A 22490-nucleotide genomic window follows, 5' to 3' on the forward strand; every position below is an offset into this window, starting at 1 on the left:
AGACGCTTATTTTCACCTCCAGCAAGCACGGGCAGGGGAATCAAAGGACAGAACTGAGCATGTCTCTGTCTGAGTAGAGGCAGGAGGCCTCAAACAGCATGGGAGCCTAGCAGACTGAAGGGAAGCCTTAGCAGCGGGGCTGACTGAACGAAGGCTTCAGGAATGTGACTATCAAACAGGTGGACTTGAAAATAGTAATAATAATTGAAGCATTTGCTAAGCTGTTACTATAATAATAATTGGGGTATTTGTGCCAGGCACTGTTCTAAGTGCTGGGGTGGACACAAGAAAATTGGATTGGATGCAATCTCTGTCCCACGTGGGGTTCATGGTCACAATCCCCATTTTACAGATGAGGTAAAAGAGGCACAGAGAAGTGAAGTGACTGCCCAAGGACACACAGCAAAATGGCAGATCTGGGATTAGAACCCATGACCTTGTGACTCGCAGGCCCATCCTCTATCCACTATATCACACTGCTTCCCCACTGTGTGTCAAGCACTATACTGAGCACTTGGCCTTAGTGAAGCAGCATGGCCAAGTGGATAGAGTATGAGTCTGGGAATCAGAATGACCTGGTTTCTAATTTTGGCTCCACCACTCATCTGCTGTGTGATCTTGGGCAAGTCATATAACTTCTCTGTACCTCAGTTATGTCATCTGTAAAACGGGGACTAAGACTGTCAGCCTCATATGGGCCACGAATCGTGCCCAACTTGAATCTATCCCAGCACTTGATACAGTGCCTGGCACATAGTAAGTACTTAACAAGTAAGATAAAACAAAAGATGGGGCAGAGCCAGAATTAGAATCCAGGTCCTCTGACACCCAGGCCTATGCTCTTTCAAATAGGCTAAGCTGCTTCTCTGATGGACACTGTAAGTGGATGCACATCAGAGTGACTAGGGACAATGGAATATAGTGTCAGTTTTCCGTTGGTCTTTTCGGTCACACCCATTTATGCAGATACGCTGTCACCTTCAAGAGACCACAGCTGATCTTACCCACAGGCAACCTCAATCAATCAGTGGTATTTACTGAGCACTTACTAAGTGCAGAGTACTGTTCTAAGCGCTTGGGAGACTACAACACAGTTAGTGGACATGTTCCCTCCCCATAATGGGCTTATGGGGTGGGGGGAACAGTCATTAATATAAATTATTTATAATATGTAATTTGAAGAAATGTACATAACATACACTAATATAAAATGTCCACCACCTGAATTTTCCTCCCCATTATAAACTCTTACCTGTGGGAGGGATACCTCTTCCTTAGTTCTGAGATAATTAAATCCTCTACAAGATGATCTGTTTCTGTCACTAGATCTGCAGCTGATGTTTTCGTGGACACATGTTTTTCCTCGGTTAGGGCTTTCTTGATAATCTAGAATAAAAGCACACATGAAATATTAAATTTGCAAAATCCCTGGTCATCCTGCCCCTTTCTCAACCTTAAAGCTACAGTTCCTTGGAATTCAATAAGGAAAAAGTGGACTTTCTGTAGAGAATCATATAAACTCACGCTCATTTTACTTCAGGGCTTCTCCCCCATACATATATTCATAAAAAAATATGTTAACCGAACAATTCTTCAGTAGGACAGTCTTCTACAGTTCACTTACTTCAGAACCTATAGATTCTTTTGCTTTTAGAAAAATGTATTCCTTTGGGTTTCTACTTGTTTTAAGAGCCAAATAAAATAGTTACTGTAACATGCCTTGAGTAACTTTCAAGTGTAGATTCATAGGGAAGCCAAAGCTCATTCCCAACACAAGCAGAATTTTGTGTGCTGTCTTCTAGGTGTTAAAGTCCTCAGGCTGTAAGGCAGGAATCTGCTGAAGAACTGGCTGGTATGCTTTAATTCCTTTAATTGTGGGCTCAAACCAAGAACTCCAAGGGCTAAAAATAGGCTGGGAATGGAATGGAGTGGGGGAGGTGGGGGAGAGGAATAGGGGGACAAGAACCAGATTGGATAGATTGAGTTTGGCAGCTGAGGAACTGGGCTTGGTTCAATCTTAGGCCTGGCACTACCACCCTGAGACCAAAATTGCAGCAGGGGCTTAACATTTGGGAGCCAGATGCTGTGGGGTCATTAGTCATGAAGTGGCCCAGAGCCAGTGGCCTGCCCATTTATAAAATAAGGCAATGAGGATGAGTAAAGTCAAAGCGTGTCCCAAATATCTTTTTTTTTTAAAATGGTATTTGTTAAGCATTTACTATGTGTCAGGCACTGTATTAAGTTCTGGGATAGATACAAATTAATTAGGTTGGACAGTCCATGTCTTAATCTTCATTTTACAGATGAGGCCCAGAGAAGTTAAGTGATTTGCCCAAGATCACACAGCAGATATGTGGCAGAGCTGGGACTAGAACCCAGGTCCATCCGACTTCCGGGTCTATGTTCTATCCACTAAGCCATGCTGCTTCTCTGTCATGTAGAAAGATGTACTCTTCCAAGTGCTTAATACAGTGCTCTGCACAGTAAGTGCTCAATAAATAATGACCGAATGAATGAACATGGGGAGTTTCAGTTCTGACAGAGAGGCAGATTGGGGCAGTAGAACAAGTATGGATCTAGGAATTGGAAGAACCAGGGTCAGGCCCCACTTGCCTGCTGGGGAACTTTGGGTAAGACACCTGGCCTCTTTGGTCCTTATGTTTCCCCACCTGCAAAATGGGAATCATATTACTGGCCTTCTCCTACTTTAGCAATATTGTGAGGACAAAAATGACTTGAGAAATGTGAACCCACTTTGGAAATAAAGGCACTATAGAAAATCAAGATACTATTACATATAGCTAGATGACCATAAGTTTGCTGGGATGGCTCTTGTTGACCCAGGTAATTACAGAAATACATATCCCAGAAGTGGGACTCTCCTGATAAACTGGCCAGTCCAGTCTATGTTGTACCAGCCCCCAGCTGCTCTGTTCATTTTAAATACCTGGACTTGCATTTCTAGGCTTCAGCAGGCTCAATCTAGGTCCTATAGCATTCTGTAGAGAACTGTAGTAGATATCCCAGAACACAAGAGGAATTTAATCCTATACTCTTACACTCACTGGCCACTCATGATTACCGAGAGAGAAAGGAGAGGTGAGCAGGTTTGAGATGATGCTCTTCTGTCTTAGTTTGTCTGGTGATGATCTGTAGGAAAGTTTTAAAAGCAATACGAAGCGATGGGTCTTGGGCACATAATGAGATAAAGAGCCTGGCACATCATTACATGGACATGATGAATATGAATATGACTGAAAATGACCTCTCAGTACTGAAAAGGTTTTCCTCATTAACTACAAAGATTACAAAGCCCTCAGATGAAAAGAAAGATCATACACACTGCAGTCCAACTTTCCCTCTTTGAAGTTCCCACTTATACCGACACTGTAAATGAGCATTGCTAAAGTCCTGTATCAAACATTCAGCAGCAGAGAAACAAGGATCCAAGGCAGAGAGGACAACAGAAGCAGCATGGCCTAGTGGACAGATCCCGGGCCTGGATGATAGAAGGATGTGGGTTCTAAATCCGGCTTGGCTTCTTGTCTGCTGTGTGACCTTGGGCTGGTCACTTCACTTCTCTATGCCTCAGTTACCTCATCTGGAAAATGGGGATTAAGACTGTGAGCCCCATGTGGAACAGGGACTGTGTCCACCCTGATTTGCTTATATCCACCCCAGTGCTTAGTACAGTGCCTGGCACATAGTAAGTGCTTAACAAATACCACAATTATTATTAACAGATTAACTACAATGAGTTTATCATTTTGTGGGTTGTTGCTGGCTTCTCTGCAATGCCAGTCTGTCCCAAGTAGCAATCCCATAAAAATGAAAGACCTCTTTACAAAAATGAAAGGCCTCTTTACCCTAAACCCTTGCTCTTTACCCTAAACTCACTCCCACACTAGCCAGAGACAAAACCCTATCATTTGAGGTTTCTGATGCAAATTTCAGGTTTTTTATCATAGGATTGGCACTGAATAACCTGCTACAACATAAAATATCACTTGAATAGCAAACTCATCTTGAGGTGCTTATTGGTACAGTTCTGAAATGCAGCTGAAATTAACATGCAAAATTTAATAACATTTTATTTCACAACTGAAGCTGGAAATGGTTCTAGGAGATACCGGCAGGGACAGGGGGAGAAAGGAGAGCAGTGGGCTTCAGTCCCCTCAGCAGTTGGAACCACAAACCTGACTCCTCTGCAGAGACTTATTCACCTTGTTGCCTGCCAGGGGATTCTCTCAGGGTGCTCAAGCAGTTATTCACGCTCAGTTATTCACTCCATGTCCTTTGGGCACTGATTCTCATACAAACCACGTCTTCTACAAAATACTTAGCTAGGTCCCTTGACCGGAAAGCATTTGGCCAGGGAAATGCCTCTCATCATGGCATCATTTCCAATCCTGACGGGGAATTCTACCTCATCCCAGAAAAGCAATGTTGATGGTATCCTTAGAAGCTGGAAATGGAGGGTTAAGGCAAAGAGACATCATTTGAAAATACCAAAAAGCAGATTTGGGTTTTGTAGGAAGGTCACTGAGATTAACAGAAAAGTTGGTAAGCAGCCAAGAGTTCAAAAAGACTTCTTTTTGACTGACAACTCGAATACTAAAATTATTAAAACAGACCACCTTGAGTGGCACACTGTGAGATACAGCCCTCTCAATTATCCAGGGGAGTAGGGGACAAGGAAAGCATAAATTATTGAAATCAACTACCATCCAAAAACATTTTACTAATGGTTTCAATCTCCTCCCTCATCAAACCTTTATCAGGGATGCTGACAAGGAGCATAACTGGATGAGTTCCTGTTCTGTTTCCTGCCCACACCTCCCCACCTCTCTGGTAGAGATACTAATGTGGAGAGATCTGGCAAGAGAAAGGTGGCAGAAGAGAGTGAAGAGGTGGGAGCCAGAGGCCTGAATTATCAGTCTGTGAATAATGAACACTTGGCTGGTTCTATTCTATCAATATCTTTGATGGTGGCTTGGACACAGTATTTGAGAACATGGTCATCATATCTCTCCAGAGAAACCACAGTGATGAAAGATGGAAAATCATCCCTATAAGGAAAGATAAAAAATAAATGAAACCTGTTGGTTTAGTAAGAGAAGGCTGAGAAGGCTAAGGGGGAATGGAGCGATTCTGTCCATGTTTGTGTTAGGCTTTCATGAGGGATGCGATGCTGGCCAGTTATTCTTCATGATCCCTGAAGGGCAAATATGAGGAGAAGCGGTTAAATGAAAACAGGAGAAGCAATGTGACCTAGAGGATAGAGCACAGGCCTTGGGATCAAAAGGACCTGCATTCTAATCCCAGCGTTGCCACTTTTCTGCTCTGTGACCTTGGGTAAGGCCCTTCTCTATGCCTCAGTTCCCTCATCTGCCAAATGGAGGTAAAGACTGTGTGCTCTATGTGGGACATAGACTGTGTCCAACCTGATTAGCTCGTATCTACCCCAGTGCTTAGTATAGTGCTTGGCACATAGCGCTTAACAAGTACCATAAAAAAAGAAGAAGAAAAGTAGAGCTTTCAGAGTAACAAAGTCATGGAGTCTTTGTCCCTGAAGCTTTAGGAAAAGGCAAGACCCCCTCGGTTCTTCCCTCAGTGATTCAGCCACCTGAAGGTTGGGGCAAACTGGACCACATCAAAGTCCTATTCAGTTCCAGAAGTCTAAGGCCGAGAATACAATTACAAATCTCAAAGAGGCTCACTGAGTTGTCTGAGGCTTCAAAGGAGTGAATATAATCCCTGAAACAATATACTGTATTTAACTTGTGGTTTCCCAAAATATGGAAACAAATTATGTAAATAAGTTTTCTTCAGCTGAGTTAGGGTAATACAGACAACAAGCCATTTAGGTTTTTTTTGTTGTTGTTTTGCTCTCCTCCCTCCTCTCCAGAAACTACTCAAGGGATGGGTGAAGTAAATCAGAATGCCTCCCTGCTACCTAGTTCCTGGTTTGATGACATCACGTTTGTTCTAGCCACAAGGTGTAACACAGAGCTCTGTGCACCTTTCCAATACACAGACATGCACACACACCACTTTTCATGAAAGTACAACTGCCAGCAGATGAATGACTCTGAAGGCCTTGCCTTAACCACAGACTGCACGATATTACCATCTCAAGTACATTTCTAAATACTCTATTCAGTGTTCAGAAAAGCATAATTTACCATTTTTTAGTGAGCAAATTCTATACTGCCAAGAAAGGTGGTGATGGAAATTTTTCAACATAATCCATGTACTGTACTTGGAAATCAGAAATAAACACTCCGATTGTGGTACTACCTCTGGGACAGATTTCCAGCCCAGGTCGGCTATTGGCTCCCCCAGCTAATTCCTTATCAGTCTACTCACTGGTTATGAATCCGCCCTTTCCACCAGCAGTAGGCATGGCTCTTGCCTTCACCATTACCACACACAGGATGTGAGAGCTCACCCTGGTTTACCCAGTAATCACTATGCTGTTAATGTTGGCTTGCCTGCAGAGTGACCTTGAACACACCAAGTAACTTGCCTATACCTCAGTTTCCTCATTTGTAAAATGGGGATTAAACAACAGTTCTCATTCCCTCTTAGATTGACAGTCCTGTGTGACAGGAACTGTGTCCAATTTGATTATCTTGTTTGTAGTCCAGGGTTTAACAGAGTGATTGATATATAACCAACAATGCCATTATTCTTATCACACTATTTAATATGAGGTACTGACCCTAGATATAGAACTCTGGACTTTAACTTCAAGATAAAGGACACCAACAATTCCACACTTTAGGGGAAACATTGCAAGTGACAATGTGTACACCAATGCATTTCTTTCAAGAGGTTTCAATCTTCCTGAAAATCTTGCTCTCACCATCTACGAGGCTAAAATAAAAATACCCCAATTTTTTTTAAACATTTAGCTTTAACCAACCATACTGTTGCCTATCTGCCCTCAAGATTCTGTAACCGCTAAACAGTTCCAACCAGGTCTTAGACTTCAATCAATGGTATTTATTGAGCACTTACTATGTGCCGAGCATGATACTAAGCACTTTGACTTTGCTGCAATACCTTTAGAAAAAAGTTCGGGATAGACTGTGGCAATCGGGTGATTTAAAATGCACGTTTTTTGGCCTAGCCTGACAATAAACGAAAAGTTATGGTTTCCTCCAGAATGCCTGGTGAAAACACCCCTGTTGCAGACCCTCTCACTGGAGACCCAGTGTTGTCTATCTTGCTGTGTTGTACTTACTAAGTGCTTAGTACAGTGGTCTGCACACAGTAAGAGCTCAATAAATGACTGACTGAATGAATACAGCGCAGGCCTGGGAGTCAGAAGGACCTGGGTCCTAATCCCGACTCTGCCACTTGTCTGTTATGTGACCTTGGGCAAGTCACTTTACTTCTCTGTACCTCAGTTACCTCTTTGGTAAAATAGAGATTAAGACTGCGAGCTCTACATGGGACAAGGACTGTGTCCAACTTCATTACCTTGTATCTACTCCAGCGCTCAGTACAGTGCCTGGCACATAGTAAGCGCTTAAATATACCACAATTATTATTACTATTATCATCAGATAGGATTGTGTCTAAAGCTGGCTCTCAGGCAGCCTTTTAATACATTGGAGGGGTTCAATATTTGTAATTTCTAAACAAGAAAGCACTGTCATTCTGAGAATGAGGCCCATCCAGCCTTGGGCCATTAGAAAGGTAGCGTTTCCAACCACTTCACTGTCAAGAGGATAAATAAGACCATTAAAAGAGGATTTCTCAGACCCCACACCCATCTCTTCCACCACAGTTGCCAGTGGGATTCCTTCTGTTTCCTAGTGGCTGAGTGGACTGTACAAGAATCCACTGGCCCTATGACTCGGCTCCTAATTGCAGACTCAACCTCGCCCATTTTTTTCCATTTTCCTCTTGGGTTTGAAAAATAAAAATTTCCCTCTTGTTTCTAGACTGTAGACTATAAGCTCATCTTCTAGACTGTAAGCTCGTCGTGGGCAGGGAATGGGTCTGTCAACTCTGTTACAGGGTACTCTCCCAAGCGCTTAGTACAATGCTCTGCACACAATAAGCACTCAAATACAAATGGACATGCCTCTGATCATCTAGGAGTTGACCTACCAGGGGGGAAATGACAGATTTTCAATTCCAAAGAAATGTTTTGAGGAAAGAATCAAGCATAAAAATTCAAGGAGACCTGAGTATATTGTAGCTGATGCTACAGCTGATGGTACAGACACATTCCTCGAGATTCACATGACCCCATTAATGCAGTCCAGGAGGGCTGTAACCTCCCCACAGAGGACTCTGACATCTCAAGAAAGGAGAGATTAGTATGTAAATAAGCAAGAACTTTTGTCCTGTAATGAGGGGCCTACATTAACCACATTCACCTTTGGGCTCCCCCTTAGAGGAAGCAGCTGCTCTAACGGAAGCAACACCACACTCCGCCCAATGTCTGCCCACACTTCTATTGCTGAGGCACAGTCTTGTAATCCCGGCTCTGCCACTTGTCAGCTGTGTGACTGTGGGCAAGTCACTTCACTTCTCTGTGCCTCAGTTACTTCATCTGTAAAATGGGGATTCAGAGTGTGAGCCTCACATGGGACAACCTGATGACCCTGTATCTCTCCCAGCGCTTAGAACAGTGCTCTGCACATAGTAAGCGCTTAACAAATACCCAAATGATGATGATGAATTGCTGAGTTTGATCTCAGGATCTCACAGTCGATGGACTCTATTTAAAAAAAGAGTGGCAAGTATGGCCTAGTGGATAGAGCATGAGCCTGGGAGTGAGAGGGACCTGGGTTCTAATCCTGGCTCTGCCACCTGTCCGCTGAGTGACCTTAGGCAAGTCACTTCACTTCTCTGGGCCTCAGCTTCCTCATCTGTACAATGGGGATTAAGACCGTGAGCCCTATGTGGGACAGGCACTGTGTCCAACCTGGTTAGCTTGTATCTACCCCAGTGCTTAGAACAGTGCTTAACAACACAGTAAGCAGTAACAAATGCCATCATTATTTCTTTCTTTCAAGTGCTTCCTATGTGCCGAGTACTGTACTAAGTGCTGGGGTAAATGCAAGATAATCTGGTCCCTCAGGGGGCTAACAGTGGATAGAACTGTGATGGATGGAGTCTCCCAACGGGAAGGACAGGTGAGCCTCCGGCCTGAGACTTCAGCCTTAGCCTCCGGCCGGGGAACCCAAGCAGAGGAATCGATTGTAGCGCTAGTGGCTTTCGCAGAACCACTCACGCTTTCTCATCCCTGCCAATTACGTTCCTGCTGGGGCAGAGAATGCCATGAACAGGCGGGCAAAGGGGCACCACACTGCAAAGTTTTTGCCCATGTTTACTTGCTTCGGTCAGAATAGGAACCCAGATCTCCTGGTGGCTGGAGCAGTGCTCTTTCCCCAAGGCCTAAAGCAGGGTTTCAGGATTGCGAACCTGGCTGAGAGTTTCTGCAATCATAAGGCTGCGACAATGCCAGTAGGCAGAATGTCCAACCTTCCACGTAGCCATCCTAGTCTTCCTCCTCTGGCTCCCTGAACCCCCGTGCCAGAGAGAATATCAAGCAACTGACTGCAGCAGTGGCATATATTTGAATCTCAGGCACCAAATGCTGAGAGCAAGGAGGAAAAGTGGAGAACATGTGGCCACCCAACTACAGTGCAGAACAATTTTAAAACTCAGCAAACATAGTGAGGGAGGGAGGTGCTGGGGCAGCACATCATTCATTCATTCAACCATATTTATTGAGCACTTACTGTGTGTGAAGCACTGTACTAAGCGCTTGGAGAGTACAATGCAACAATAAACAGGCACATTCCCTGCCCACAGTGAGCTTACGGTCTAGATGGGGAGACAGACATTACTATAAATAAATTACAAATATGTACCTAAGAACTTCGGGACTGAAACGGGGGTGGGGATGAACAAAGGGAGTAAGTCAGGGCGATGCAGAAAAATCTCCCCCTAGCCACCCCCCACATATCTAGAGCACTTCTATACTGGTTGAAGCTGCCTGGATGGAACTTAAAGCCCTGACCTGCAGCAAATTTCTCCTAGAGGTGCTTCCCCCATGCCAAAACAATAACAATAATTGTGGTATTTGTTAATCCCTTACTATGTGCCAAGCACTGTACTAGGCTCTGGGGTAGATACACGATAACCAGGTCCCACATAGGACTCACAGTCTAAATAGGAGAAAGATCGGGCACTGAATCTCCATTTTGCAGATGAGGGAACTGCAGCACAAAGAAGTACCTTATTTCATTCTTTCAAGAAGAATGAAAAAGGACAGGCAGTGGGTCTCACTGCACAGGAAACGATATCTTTATTTGAAGATACAGCTTCCTACCAAAGAATGACTTCTGGTCCTAATGGTAAGTGCGGAGCACCGGCGGACTCCACCAGGGAAGGCCTGGTGAATGGGTCTGGAGCCTTGATCGTTCCTGCCTGGCAGGCAGCATTTTCGGTTTTTCCACACTCAGCTATGGAACAGCCCTATTCTGCTGCTGCCCAGGGAGGTTTCCAAGACAATCTCCAGAGATCAGGGTGCCTGAGGAAGCGGTAGGAGAGAAGACAGAATTGCTAGGACCTCGAGACAGCAGCTGTACTTGTTTTGTTTTGCTGTCTCCCCCTTTTAGACTGTGAGCCCGTTGTTGGGCAGGGTTTGGCTCTATCTGTTGCCGACTTGTACATTCCAAGCGCTTAGTACCATGCTCTGCACACAGTAAGTGCTCAATAAATACGACTGAATGAACTGGAAAGACTTCTGGTCAATCAGACAGGGGAAGTGGTGAGGTCAAGTGGATAAAGCATGGGCCTGGGAGCCAGAGGACCTAGGTTCTAATCCCAGCTCTGCCACTTACTTGCTGTCTAACCTTGGGCAAGTCATGTATCTTCTCTGTGCCTCAGTTTTCTCAACTGCAAAATGAGGATTCAATACTTGTTCTCTCTCCTACTTGATGGTGAGCCCCATGTGGGACAGGGACTGGATCTAGCCTGATTAACTTGTTTCTACCCCAGCACTTAGAACAGTGCTTGACATATAGTAAGTGCTTAACAAAGACCATCAAAAAAAAGATAGCCCAATCGACAGGACACTCTTGCGACAATACCATTTCCGTAGGTACCATTTCCTCATGTTGTCTCTAACCCTATCAGTCGGAAATGCAATATGGTCTAGTGGAAAAAGCGTGGGCCTGGGAGAAAGAGAAGCAGGGTTCTAATCAGGGCTCCACGATCTATCTGTTGTGTGACCTTGAGCAAGTCCCTTACCTTGACTGTGCCTTCATTACCTATCTGTAAAATGGGACTTACAGCTGCGAACCCCATATGGGCCAAAGTCGGCAAAACCTGCTTATTTCGTATCTACCCTAGCACTTAGTAGAGTTCCTGGCACGAATTAAGCACTTAACAAATGTGATAAAAAAATAAGCAACCAAGTACTGGTAGCAGATTTCCTTAATGCTAGGAGGCCTATGAGCCAACATTGTTTAAAATGTGAAAATAGATAGCATTTGTGGCATTTTCGCAGTGATTGTTAGGTTTGCCTTGGGCAGACTCGGTCAGTTCCTATTCCCATATAAGGGATGGGTTGGAGGGTGGGGGAGGGACCGGCCTGGTTTCTTATTGCCCTATTTCACTTTCCTCTGCCCTGGTTCCTTTTGAATATCTCTCTGGGCAGTGGCTTGGAGCTCACTTCCCTGGCTGCCATACAGTTGCCTGGCCTGGAAGACGGGACTTTTTTTCTTTTAAAACTTATCAGTCTGGGAAATGCTCCACATCCTTTCCACCAAACAGTCAAAGCCAGTAGCCTGGGGAAAATGCAAAATACCAGGTACCTGAGCCATTTCTAATCCAAAGGTATCCTTTACTCAGTTTGATTTATTCAAGAACTTCGGGCCTGTGGATCTAAGCTCATAGGGGATGGTTGGGGGCACTTATCTCCCCCCGACCCCATATTCACAACTGATTCCCAAGGACCCAGAAAGGGGAGGGAAGGGGGATTTGGGGGTGATTCCGGCTGGTGTTGGGGGGACTCCCACCGTAGCTATTAGAGGGACCAGGGGCTTAGCCTGCTAACTAGAGGAAAGGCAGGAGCTGGAGGGGAGTTTGTGTCAGTATCGTCACCCTGCACTCTCAGGACAGTAAGCTGTGCCACGACTGAGGGCCCAGATAGTTTATCGACAGGCTCCACCTCGGATCTGGAGGCCCGGCAGTTCAGGCTGCAGGAAAACTAGGGCCGAGCCTCCTAACTGGCCGAGGGGGAAGGATCGTGTCTTCCTTCCAAATGGCCAAATTCTCATGAGAAGCATTGTGGCTCAGTGGAAAGAGCCTGGGCTGGGGACTCAGAGGTCATGGATTCTAATCCGCCACTTATCAGCTGGGTGACTTTGACCAAATCACTTCACTTCTCTGGGCCTCAATTCTCTCATCTGTCAAATGGGGGTTAAGTCTGTGAGCCACATGTGGGACAACCTGATCACCTTGTATTTCCCCCAGCGCTTAGAACAGTACTGCACTCATAGTAAGCGCTCAACAAATGCCACCATTATTATTATTATTACTCCACCTTCTTACCCTCCCAGAGTGCAGGTGGGGGAGGAAGGGGAAAGGTGAGGCTGGGGGGGGGGGGGCATTCATTCATTCGTATTTAAAGAGTGCTTACGGTGTGCAGAGCACTGTACTAAGCGCTTGGAATGGTCAATTCGGCAACAGATAGAGACAATCCCTGCCCAACAACGGGCTCACGGTCTAAAAGGGGGAGACAGACAGCAAAGCAAAACAGAACCAAACACATCAAGTAGTCTGGCATCAAGATAAATAGAATCATAGATAGAGGAAGGGAGAGAGAGCACCCTAGAAATGCAGCTGCCTTGAGGGGAGGAGGGGAGGGTTGGGGGGATGGTCCATCCTGCCACCAGGCCAGGAGACCGAGGGGTGGGGGTGCGGGAGAGGGTGCAGGGAAGGGGAGCAGCCCGGTTTAGGGAGGAGGGTTTATTCATTCATTCAATTCATTCATTCATTCAATAGTATTTATTGAGCGCTTACTATGTGCAGAGCACTGTACTATGCGCTTGGAAGCGGGAGAGGGTGCCGGGAAGGGGGGCAGCCCGGTTTAGGGAGGAGGGTTTATTCATTCATTCATTCATTCATTCAATAGTATTTATTGAGCGCTTACTATGTGCAGAGCACTGTACTAAGCGCTTGGAACGCACAATTCGGTTTAGGGAGGAGAAGGGCGCCAGCCACCTCCAAACACACACACAGACACTCCCTCCCAGCGGAAGGAGGAAGCGAGCGGGGTGCAGGGGGTGTGCACGGGGGTGCAGAGGGTGCAGGGGGTGCAGAGGGGGGTGTGCGAGGGGGTGTGCACGGGGATGCAGGGGGTGCAGGGGGGTGTGCACGGGGGTGCAGAGGGTGCAGGGGTTGCAGGGAGGGGGTGGAGGCCGCTGACCTGTCCCGCCCGGAGCGCCAGCTGCACGGCCACCTCTGCACACTCCTTCCAGGGGTCCCCTGCTCCTGCTCCTGCTCCTGCTCCTGCTCCTGCTCCTGCTCCTGCTCCTGCTCCTCCTCCTCCTCCCGCCGCCGTGGCCGTCTGCTGTGGCCCTTCGCTGCGCTTCATGGCGGCCTGTCCCAGCCCCTTCCCCCGCGCCGGGGGCCGGAGGAGACAAACACACTGGGCTGGGGCTGGGGCTCCGGCTGGGGCTCCGGCCGCGCCCCTGGCAGGCCGGGGGACGGCAAGGACCGGACCTGGACCCGGACCCGGACCTGGAGCGGGAGGAGGAGGAGGAAGGGGCGGAGGAAGGGGCAGGAGGAGGAGGAGCCTCAGGCCGGGGGGATCCCGGGGGTTGGGGGGCCAGGGCGGTGCGGTGAGCCCCCACCTCCCCGCCCCCAACAACCCCCTCCCCTGGGCTGGGACCTTCCTTCCTCTCCCCTTTCCCCCTTTCCCCTCCCCCTTTTCCCACCCTTCCTTCCCTTCCCCTTTCCCCCTTCCCCCTCCCCTTTTCTCCCTCCCCCTTTTCCCACTCTCCCTTCCCCTCCCCTTTTCTCCCTCCCCCTTTTCCCTCCCTCCCTTCCCCTCCCCTTTTCTCCCTCCCCCTTTTCCCTCCCTCCCTTCCCCTCCCCTTTCCCCCTTCTCCCTCCCCCTTTTCCCACCCGTCCTTCCCTTCCCCTTTCCTCCATCCCCCTTTTCCCACCCTTCCTTCCCTTCCCTTTCCCCCTTCCCCCTCCCCCTTTTCCCACCCTTCCTTCCCCTCCTTTCTCCCTCCCCCTCTTCCCACCCTTCCTTCCCCTCCTTTCTCCCTCCCCCTCTTCCCACCCTTCCTTCCCTTCCCCTTTCCCCTCCCCCCTTTTCCCACCCTTTCCTTTCCCTCCTCCTTTTCCCACCCATCCTTTCCTTTTCCCCCTCCCCCTTTTCCCACCCTTCTTTCCCCTCCCCCTTTCTCTCTCCCCCTTTTCTCACCCTTCCTTCCCTTCACCTTTCTCCCTCCCCCTTTTCTCACCCTTCCTTCCCTTCCCCCTTTCCCCCTTTCCCCCTCCCCCTTTTCCCACTCTTCCTTCCCCTCCCCTTTCCCTATTCCCCCTCCCCTTTTTCCCTTCCTCTCCCTTTCCCCCTCCCCTTTTCCCACCCTACCCCCCCTTTCTTCCCTCCCCCTACTCCCCCGGCCCCCTCTCCTTCATTCCTTCAATCCTGTTTATTGAGTGCTCACTGTGTGCAGAGCACCACACTAAGCGCTTGGAAAGTACAATTCAGCAACAAATGGTCTGGGGGTGAGTGGGGGGTGGGGATCCTTCGCACCCAATCTGCCTCCGGGAACTCTGAGCTCCCCCCATCCCAGTGCTCTGCACACAGTAAGGCTCAATCAATACGATTGAATCCCCCGCCCCGCTGTCCAAAAGGGAGGGGGAGGTGGGGGGCTGAGTCCGTCGGGGGCAGGGGTCGGTCCGGTGACTCAGTGGGCCCCAGGCAGGATTTCCTACTTGCAGCACGTGGCTGGCTTTCCCTCGTCTGCACCTCTCACTCTTGCTCAACCCCTGTGCTTACTGTGGGGCAAGAATGGGGGGGCTGATCTGGCCCTTAGAAACGGACCGGTTTCATCCCACTGTCCAGGCCCCCAAGGCCACTCGCTCCCCCACCCCCCAGTCTGCAATCCCCGTCGGACAGTAGAGGAAACCGAAGCATGGACAAGGGAAGTGACTTGTCCAAGGTCACCCAGCAGGCACGTTGCTCAATACTGTACATGTTCGAGGGCTCTCTTGCACGAGTGTACCTCTAGAGGCCCATGTGCACGTTTGAGTGCAGATGCATATGTTAAGTGCTTAGGAATAATAACAATAATGGTATTTATTAAACGCTTACTATGTGCCAAGCACTGTTCTAAGCACACGGGGTTGGGGGGTTGTACAAGGTAATCAAGTTGTCCCACTTGGGGCTCACAGTCTTAATCCCCACTTTACAGATGAGGTAACTGAGTCACAGAGAAGTTAAGTGACTTGTGTGAAGTCACACAGCAGGTAAGCTGTGAGCTGTGTGAGCCCATTGTTGGGCAGGGATTGTCTCTACCTGTTGCTGAATTGTACATTCCAAGCGCTTAGTACAGTGGTCTGCACATAGTAAGCGCTCAATAAATACCATTGAATGAATGAATGACTGAACCCTGGGATTCCTGATTCCCAGTCCTATGCGCTTGACACTATATCAAGATATGTGCTTGTGTATGTGCCCCTTTGGGTGAGTGATTGTGGGTGAGACAGTCAATCAATCGTATTTATTAAGTGCTTACTCTGAGCAGAGCACTGTACTATGCACTTGGGAAAGTACAAAACAACAACTAACGGACCCAGTCCCTGCCCACAGCGAGGTTACAGTCTAGAAGGGGAGACGAACATTAATATAAATAAACCAATTACAGATATGTACGTAAGTGCTGTGGGGCTGGGAGGAGGGATGAATAAAGGGTGGATATGTAAGTGTGGCTATGCATGCATGTGCTATTTTTGTGCAGTGGCATAGTGGAAAGAGCATGGGCCTGGGAGTCAGAAGGTCATGGCTTCTAATCCTCACTCTGCCACTTGTCCGCTCTGTGGCCTTGGACAAGTCACTTCACTTCTCTGTGTTTCAGTTACCTCGTAAAATGGGGATTAAGACTGTGAGCCCTATGCGGGACAGGGACTATGTCCAACACGATTTGCTCATGTCCACCCTAGCATTTCGTACAGTGCCTGGCACATAGTAAGTGCTTAAATACCATAATTATTATTATGTGTAGGTGTGTCTGTGCTATACTTGTATCTACCCCAGCTCTTAGAACAGTGCTCTGCACATAGTAAGCGCTTAACAAATACCAACATTATCATTATTATTATTATTATTGTTATTATATGTTCGGGGAAGGAGTAGGGTCAGGGTGGGAAAAAGGGGTAGGGAAGGAGACTCTTGGTCAGGTTTCTGATTTTGTCTCCTCCCAAGAGGGATCTCTGATTCTAGTTGTTGCTGGCTTGCCCTGTTCAGGGTTGTTGAGGGGCTGCCAGCCTAACCACGGTCATTAGAGGAGAAAGGAATCTCCTAATACCATGTTATTGAATTTTCTAAACAACAAAGAAACAAACACTCAGCATCCCATCGATTTTGCCCAATTCTGTTTGTTTACCCTAAGCCTCTTGCTAGGCTTGGACAATACATATAGTCTGATCTGTTTCCCGCTGGCCCTCAGGCAGCACAATGCTCCAATGTTCCAGCCTTCAAAAAGCACACACAACAAGTATGTTTAGGGATAAACACAATTCTGTTTTCCCTGAAACCCGTGAGAGACCCAGCAATCTTGTATGAAATTTATTCCATTTGATAAACTCTGTTTTAATTCATAACCCAAGGTTTGGGCTGGTGCACTCTCATTGATCTCCCTCTCTCCCCCACCACCTACCCGCAGTTCCTTAATGGGGGGACTACAGAGCAGTTGTGGGGGGAGGAGGGGATGGAGCTCTGCAGTGGAGAGGGGCCATACCCTCCAGGAATTAAATTCTGTAACACCCCATGCGGTGGTCACGAAAGATGCTGGGCAACAAAATGGTCCTGGCCTGAGCTTTCCAAAGTTGGGGGAAATGGGGTTCCCGACTTGAAATAAATTTGGTGAAGCTTACTGGATGATCATCAGTTGATCTAGGAGTAACTGATTCATTTTTCAGTCTTTTGGAGCAAAAATGAAAGAGGGAATGGTGCTTGGCCCTCGGTGCATAACCAACATGATGATATAACGATAAAGAACAAGACACCTGGAAGCCTGCCTGGGATTCTGAGTGTCCTGGGCAGCCATTAGGTATGCCTAGGTCTTGCCTTGAGTCTGGCACCTTTCCCCATTCTCCTCCATGTTGGCAGCTGGGCGTCTTCTTAGAATCCCTCAGCTAGAGGAATATCATGAGGTGAAATCCCTGAAGAAAATAGCCCATCTTTCTCCCTACTCACTTTGGTAGTGGCATCCCAAACAAGTTTGGGATGGGCCTTACTTGGCCTAGAGGCCGTGGGCCAGAAACCTGCCCCAACCTGGTTAAACCCAGCCCTGGATGTACCCCAGAGCCTTGCCAGATAAAAATAGGCTCTCCAGGTTTACCCAGGTCTAGGCCTTCGTAATAAGAATAATTGTAGTACATGTAAGACGCTTTCTAGGTGTCAAGCACTGTTAGTCAATCATATTTATTGAGTGCTTACTGTGTGCAGAGCACTTTACAGAGCGCTTAGGAGAGTACAATATAAGGATACAACAGATGCATTCCCTGCCCACAATGAGCTTACAGTCAAGGGGGGGTGGCAGACATGAATATAAATATAAAATTACAGATGTGGACATAAGTGCTGTGGGGCTGGGAGGGGGCAATAAAGGGAGCTAATCAGGGTGATGCAGAAGGGAGTGGGAGAAGAAGAAAGGAGGGCTATTAGAGCAAGGTCTCTTGAAGGAGATGTGTCTTCAATAAGGCTTTGAAGTTGGGGAGAGTAATTGCTTGTCGGATACAAGGAGGGAGGGAGGCCAGAGGCAGGATGTGGGTGAGGGGTGGGAGGCAGTGTTCTAAGCAATGGGGTAGATAGAAGATCATCAGATCAGACACTGTCCACTAGTCACTTCCAGGGTCTCCAAAGAAGATAATAAAAAAAACCGAGAAGCATCGTGGCCCAGTGGATAGAGCCTGGGTTCAAATTTCAGCTCTGCCACGTGTCTACTGTGTGACTTTGGGCAAGGCACTTCACTTCTCTGGGCCTCAGTTACTTTATCCGTAAAATGAGGATTAAGACTATGAGACTCCCTCAAGGAGCTTAGAGTCTGAAGGAAAAGCCCCTCCTAGGGCTTTGCTGGAAGTTGTTCCCTTCAGTACCTTCTACACCAGTTTTTTATCGGTATTGACTGAAGCTTAGCCAGGTTCACCTCTGAGATTTCAGCTGCTCTAGACAAATTGGGAAACTGTTTCCCACTTTTTTATGGTATTTGTTGAGCACTTACTATGTGCTAGGCACAAGCACTAGGGTAGTTACAGGTTAATCAGGTTGGACACAGTCCATGTCTCACATGGGGCTCACAGTCTTCATCCCCATTTTACAGATGAGGGAACTGAGGCATAGAGAAGTGAAGGGACTTGCTCAAGGTCCCACAGCAGACAAGTGGCAGAACCGGGATTAGAACCCAGGTCCTTCTGACTCCCAGGTCTGTGCTCTATCCATTATGCCACAATCCTCCACATAATAATAATAATAACTGTGGTATTTGTTAAGCACTTACTATGTGCTAGCCACTGTACTAAGCGCTGGGTGGATACAAGCTAATGGAGTTGGACACAGTCCTGTTCTATATGGGGCTAACAGTTTCAATTCCCATTTTACAGATGAGGGAACTGAGGCATAGAGACGTGAAGTGACTTGCCCAAGGTCATAGCAGACACATGGCAGAGCTAGGATCAGAATCCCTGACCTAACTCCCAGCCCTGTGCTCTATCCACTACGCCATGCTCAGACATAGTCCCACCCCACAGAGCAAAACTAGTAGTAGCAGTTAGAGAAGCAGTGTGGCTCAGCGGAAAGAGCACGGGCTTGGAGTCGGAGGACATGGGTTCTAATCCTGCCTCTGCCACTTGTCTGCTGAGTGACCTTAGGCAAGTCACTTAATTTCTCTGGGCCTCCGTTACCTCATCTGTTAAATGGGGGTTGAAACTGTGAGCCCCACGTGGATCAACCCGATTACCCTGTATCTACCCCAGTGCTTAGAACAGTGCTTAGCACATAATAAGTGCTTAACAAATACTATAATAATAATAATAATAGTAGTAGTAATTGTTGTAGTGGTAGTAGCGGTATTATTGAGCACCTACTTGGTATAATGTATAATACACATATAATATATAATATAGTAATAATAATGATGGCATTTGTTAAGCGCTTACTATGTGCCAAACAATGTTCTAAGCACTGGAGGGTACAAGGTAATCAGGTTGTCCCACATGGGGCTCACAGTCTTAATCCCCACTTTACAGATGAGGTAACAGGCACAGAGAAGTTAAGTAACTTGCCAAGGTCACACAGCTGCTAAGTGGCGGAGTCAGGATTAGAACCCATGTCCTCCGACTCCCAAACCCGTGCTCTTTCCACTGAGCCACGCTGCCTCGAATATTATATAATGTATAATAGAACAGTGCTTCACACATAGTAAGCGCTTAACAAATGCCAACATTATTATTCTAATGCACCCACTCCCCTGCTCCGGAATTTTGGCTGCCATATGCAGTGTCTGCCTTGGTCCCACATGGAATTGCTAAGGAACTACCTCTCTGAGAGGGTGTCTCACTGGGCCCGCTCTCTCTCTTGGGCCTTGGCCCCCACCCACCCAGCTCCAAACTAGTCCCTGGCATTCTTAGCCTCTGGGCCAAACCCCTCTGAGCCTCTGCTGGCCGGGGTGGGTCTCCTGCTCACTCTAAAATGCTATCCCCAGCCGCCTTTCCAATCTGCTCCCAGCTGGATATGGAATCTAAGATCCAAACCTTAACCTGGGGGCCCCATTCCCCGGGCTCTCCGGGGGGTGGGGCAGAAGGCCCCTCTTACAAGATGTTTCTGCTGTCATGGCAGAGATAGCACTTTGGTGAGGAGACAGCCCTGAAAAATGGCAAGGAGTGGCAACCGCAACTGCAGGGTCTGAAAATAAAAAGGAGCAAAGGTGAAAAGAAGACAACCCCCGCCCCCCTCAACACACACCCAGAACAGAGCTGCAGAAGAAAAACTGGAAACTTTAGTCTGATGTTGTTTTAGAACTGAACGCAGGGTCAGACTTTCTTAAGGCTGGAAGGACCTCGAGAAGAAAACAAATTCTGCAGAAAAAAATGAGGGTGATCATGATAATTTTTTATATTTCCTGTACTGTTTTGAACTTTAAAATGCTGTACGGTAGACATTTTGACATTTTCCATTCTAGAAAATGAAAAAAATAATCGTTCTGTGAGCAGACTCCTAAGCAGGGAATAAATATGAACTTGATTTCTTAGCATATTTCACTTGAATCCAAAATAGGTATTTTTCTGAAGCACATATTTGTTTTTTTTCTGGGCTCCATTTTCAGAGTTATCCAAAGACATCACAGCCCCTAAATTCTCTGAAGGAAACTCAGTTATTCTTTAGCCCTTCATAGTTGTAGAAATTTAGGGAAGGATACCAAATGTTTTTCCCTTGAGTAGCCTTGAAGCCGACTTCAAGTGGAAAGTGGGTAAGTGACTGTCTCAGGGTGCAGTGTCAGAGAGGACAGAACACAGCAAAAGCACAGCATCCAAATCGGTGACAGAGTGGTCCCTCACAAAGATGGTGGAGGCAGGGATGCTTGTTCTTCCTCTCCCCGACTGAGCCCTCATTTCCCCCAGCAACCCACTCCCTGCATCATCTATGTATTTGCCTGGGCACCCCTTAAACACTGATACTCACCCCTGCCCCACAGCACTTACAGGCATATCTTTATATCCTTCTATTTCCCCTACCTATAATTTATTTTAATGCGTGACTTCCTGTAAAGCGTAAGCTCCCTGTGGATAGAGATTGTATCTACTAATACAATCCAGTACAATCTACCACTACCTATTGTAGTGTACTTTCCCAGGTGCTTAGTACAGTGCTCTGAATGCAATAAATATTCAATAAATACTATTTATTGCTTGAATTCTATTCCGCCATCCAAGTCATTGTGGAAAAATAGACCCTATCTATGTCAAAGCAGAATATCAGGGTGTGTGTGTTTTTTTATGGTATTTGTTAAGTGCTTACTATGTGCCAGGTATCGGGGTGGATACAAGCTAATCAGCCAAATGGGGCTCACAGTCTTAATCCTCATTTTATGGATGAGGTAACTGAGGTCCAAAGAAGTGAAGTGACTTGCCCAAGGTCACCCAGTAGACAAGAGGCAGAGTCAGGATTAGAACCCAGGTTCTCTTAACTCCCAAGCCCATGCTCTATCCACTTGGCAAGGCAGGGTTCCCGGCTAGCAGGACCCCTGGGACTTTGCTTCAGCTGTGAAGCATTTGACCCAGCATGACCTCTTCACATTAGAACACCTGATCATAAGCAAAGTCAGTCCTGGGTCAGATCCAGTCTAACCCCTTAGGCCAGGATGCCGTCTCAGGCCAGGATGCCGTCTCGTGCCAGTGGCAACAGGATGCTTGGAGGACCTGCCGAATGCTGGGAACATTACCTTCCTTGTCCCTTCCTTGTCCTCCAGATTAACGCTTAGGAACGAGCCATAAACCACCCTTAGCTTCCCTTGTACCTTCCCAACTTTCCCTCCAGTAACTCATTCGAGACCCTGCTCCATTGCTTTAACCGACCCCTCTTGAGCTGCTGGTATTTTCTGCTGCACTGTTTCCTGGGTTAAACTCACAAACTGGTGGTCAACCGTCAGCATTGCTCCTTTTAAGGAAGTTGAGCCACAAAGGGAGGAAGGCAGGGGAAGGGAAGGTTAGGGTGGGAGAGGAGAGGGAAAGGGAAGAGAAAAATGGGGGAGGAAGATGAAGAACAAAAGAATAATTGAGGAAATGAATGAATAAAAGGGGAAGGGTTGAGTGATCCGGGAAGGTAGTAATTGATAATAATAATAATAATAATGACATTTAAGCGCTTACTAAGTGCCAAGCACTGTTCTAAGCTCTACTCCCGGCTACTACATCAATGGAGGAGCAGCATGGTCTAGCGGAAAGAGCATGGGCTTGGCAGTCAGAGGACCTGAGTTCTAATCCAGGCTCTGCCAGCTGACTACTGTATTACCTCAGGCAAGTTACTGCTCCGTGCCTCAGTTTCCACATCTGTAAAATGGGGATGCGATGCCTGTTCTCCCTCCTACTTAGACTTTGAGCCCCATGTGGGACAGGGACTGTGTCCAATCTGATTAACTTGTATTTACCCCAGCACTTAGAACAGTACTTGTCACATAGTAAGCACTTAACAAATACAGTAACAATAGTAATAGTAA

The 22490-nt window shown here is 47.2% G+C and overlaps 1 protein-coding gene across 1 annotated transcript in view; it reads right to left on the bottom strand.

Moving 5' to 3' along the window:
• IMPA2 (inositol monophosphatase 2) overlaps positions 1-13783 on the bottom strand; it is a 42417-nt gene extending 28634 nt beyond the window's left edge. Inside the window, exons 1-2 of the mRNA XM_029064314.2 lie at positions 13466-13783; positions 1253-1386 (exon numbers count right to left, since the gene is read on the bottom strand). Of these exons, the coding sequence (XP_028920147.1) occupies positions 1253-1386; positions 13466-13633 (302 nt within the window). The 5' untranslated portion in view covers positions 13634-13783. The remainder of the gene's footprint in view (positions 1-1252; positions 1387-13465) is intronic.
• Positions 13784-22490: the final 8707 nt, after the last annotated feature.

Source organism: Ornithorhynchus anatinus, chromosome 5 (genome assembly GCF_004115215.2).
Source record: "Ornithorhynchus anatinus isolate Pmale09 chromosome 5, mOrnAna1.pri.v4, whole genome shotgun sequence".
NCBI lineage: Eukaryota > Metazoa > Chordata > Mammalia > Monotremata > Ornithorhynchidae > Ornithorhynchus > Ornithorhynchus anatinus.